Source organism: Coenobita brevimanus, chromosome 56 (assembly GCF_032717465.1).
Source record: "Coenobita brevimanus isolate Jiangsu-jjx chromosome 56, ASM3271746v2, whole genome shotgun sequence".
NCBI lineage: Eukaryota > Metazoa > Arthropoda > Malacostraca > Decapoda > Coenobitidae > Coenobita > Coenobita brevimanus.
Genome location: NC_137009.1, coordinates 707501 through 710000, shown reverse-complemented (window position 1 = coordinate 710000; position 2500 = coordinate 707501). Strand labels below are relative to the sequence as shown.

The 2500-nt window shown below is 43.4% G+C and overlaps 1 protein-coding gene across 1 annotated transcript in view; it reads left to right on the top strand.

Moving 5' to 3' along the window:
* The window catches only part of LOC145401591 (major facilitator superfamily domain-containing protein 6-like), a 25269-nt gene that overhangs the window by 28 nt on the left and 22741 nt on the right, over positions 1 to 2500 (top strand). The window contains exon 2 of the mRNA XM_080273784.1: positions 428 to 523. Within this exon, the coding sequence (XP_080129910.1) occupies positions 428 to 523 (96 nt within the window). The remainder of the gene's footprint in view (positions 1 to 427; positions 524 to 2500) is intronic.

Here is a 2500-nt window from a genome sequence, read left to right as displayed (position 1 = left end):
AGAGAGAGAGAGAGAGAGAGAGAGAGAGAGAGAGAATGGGTACGTGAGCGAGGAAGAGAGAGTGAGCAATAAGCAAGCCAGTAAGTGAGAAAGTAAGCGAGTGAGTGAGTGAGTGACACAGTTAGGGACACACACACTATTTTGGACCTCTTCTGTGGCCACTCTAAATAAAAAAAAATAAATACACACTTCTATTATCTTTTTTTTATCTCTATCTTTTTTCTGTATCTTTTTTTGTATATCTTTTTCTTTACTATCTTTTTCTCTATCTTTTTTCTATATCTTTTTGGTATATCTTTTTTCTCTATCTTTAATCTCTATCTTTTTTCTCTATCTTTTTTCTTTACTATCTTTTTCCTCTATCTTTTTTCTGTATCTTTTCCGTGTATCTTTTTTTATTATCTTTATCATTTCTATTTTCTTTCAGAGACGGGGAAGACCGGCTGGGTGGCGAGAGTGAAGGAAGATTTTGTGAGGAAGGAGTTTATGTCTCTCAAGATACTGTTCTTCCTTATCTATGGAGGTGAGATAGATAGATAGATAGATGGATGGGTAGATAAACATGGTGGTAGATATATAGGAGAGAGAGAGAGAGATGGACAGTTGGATGGATGGATGATAAATAGATAGATAGATAGACGGATAGATGGATGGATGGATAGATGGACAGATAGACAGACAGACAGACTGAGAGAGAGAGAGAGAGAGAGAGAGAGAGAGAGAGAGAGAGAGAGAGAGAGAGAGAGAGAATATGCAGATAGATAGATTTAGATAGAAAGGAAGGAAATAATGATTCTATGGTTGTTGTTGTTGTTATTGCCTCTCCAGCACCAGGGGGGGAGAGGGGAGGGGGAGAGAGCCAGACAGACAGACATATGAGAGAAGAGAGAGAAAAGGCAACATTCAAACATTCAAACAGTCACGTAACCGACAACGCAATTTCGTTGGAACCGTGACTCGCCAAATTCGTATTCTCGTCCCTAATACCTTCTCCTGAGCGACTTAATTTCCTCACCATGCCATTCTGCTCTATTGCATGTTATTTTGATCTTTTAAACACCGAATGAAAGGCGAAGGCAACACACAAGGGATTATCAATGAGCTCTGTGTCAAAATTAATCGGTGAGGAAAAGGTGTGGTAGCAGTAGCAGTAGTAGTAGTTCCCTAGGCAGTCTGGCCGAACAGCCCCGAGTCCCTAAGGAAGGCCACGGCCGAGACCGGGCTTTCCCACAGAGCTCTCAAGGAGTGTATGTTGTGTTGTTGGCGTAGGTGATTGTGTGCAATGCAGTCTTGCATAATGTGCTTAATAGTATGGGGTGCTGTGTTGCAGATTGTGTGCAATGCAGTCTTGCATAATGTGCTTAATAGTATGGGGTGCTGTGTTGCATATCGTGTGCAATGCAGTCTTGCATAATGTGCTTAATAGTATGGGGTGCTGTGTTGCATATCGTGTGCAATGCAGTCTTGCATAATGTGCTTAATAGTATGGGGTGCTGTGTTGCATATTGTGTGCAATGCAGTCTTGCATAATGTGCTTAATAGTATGGGGTGCTGTGTTGCATATTGTGTGCAATGCAGTCTTGCATAATGTGGAGGGGACAAGTGCAGGTGCGTCAGTGTAGTGGCCAAAGCTACACTCTGGCTGCGGTGATGCCTCTGTATTACAGAGTCCAGTGGAGGTGGGATTCAGAAGGGTGGCTATCAGTCAGGGAGCTGCCTTCACTGATGGGATTAAGGATTACAATCACAAGGCCACACGTTCAGACCCATGAAGCGCGCGCGCGCCCGCGTGTGTGTGTGTGTGTGTGTGTGTGTGTGTGTGTGTGTGTGTGTGTGTGTAAAAGCTTGCATCGTAGCATCCTTGTTTAAGTGACTCATTTTATGGTTGCAACACAAGAACATTCCAATTCTACAACTTGCTTTCAAATCTCCATCACAATAAGCTTCTTTCTGCAGGATAGACGAGGAGAAAAGAACTCAATATCATCCCATTACGCTCGTTCCACCTGCATAAGTCGCTACAAGGAGAGAGTTACGCATGCTTTGTGTGTAGACTGGCTGCATCTCTTCAAGCGTTAGGGATATTATGCTTTTCGTGTGATCCGTAACACCGTTGTTCGTGTAACTTAACCGCGAAATCGATCTGGCCTTCCCTCGCCTTCCCGTCCGTGTAGGAAGCTCCCTAACGCCTCTTCCTTAGAGATTTCTTCATGGATATGGCTGGTTAATATCCTTTTTGTTCATTCTTTCCTCCTCCTTCTGCCTGTGGGTGACTTTACACTCCCTCTTCTGTCTTTCTTTCCTTCATTCTTTCCTCTTCCTTCTGCCTGTGGGTCACTTCACACTCCCTCTTCTGTCTTTCTTTCCTTCATTCTTTCCTCTTCCTTCTGCCTGTGGGTGACTTTACACTCCCTCTTCTGTCTTTCTTTCCTTCATTCTTTCCTCTTCCTTCTGCCTGTGGGTGACTTTACACTCCCTCTTCTGTCTTTCTTTCCTTCAT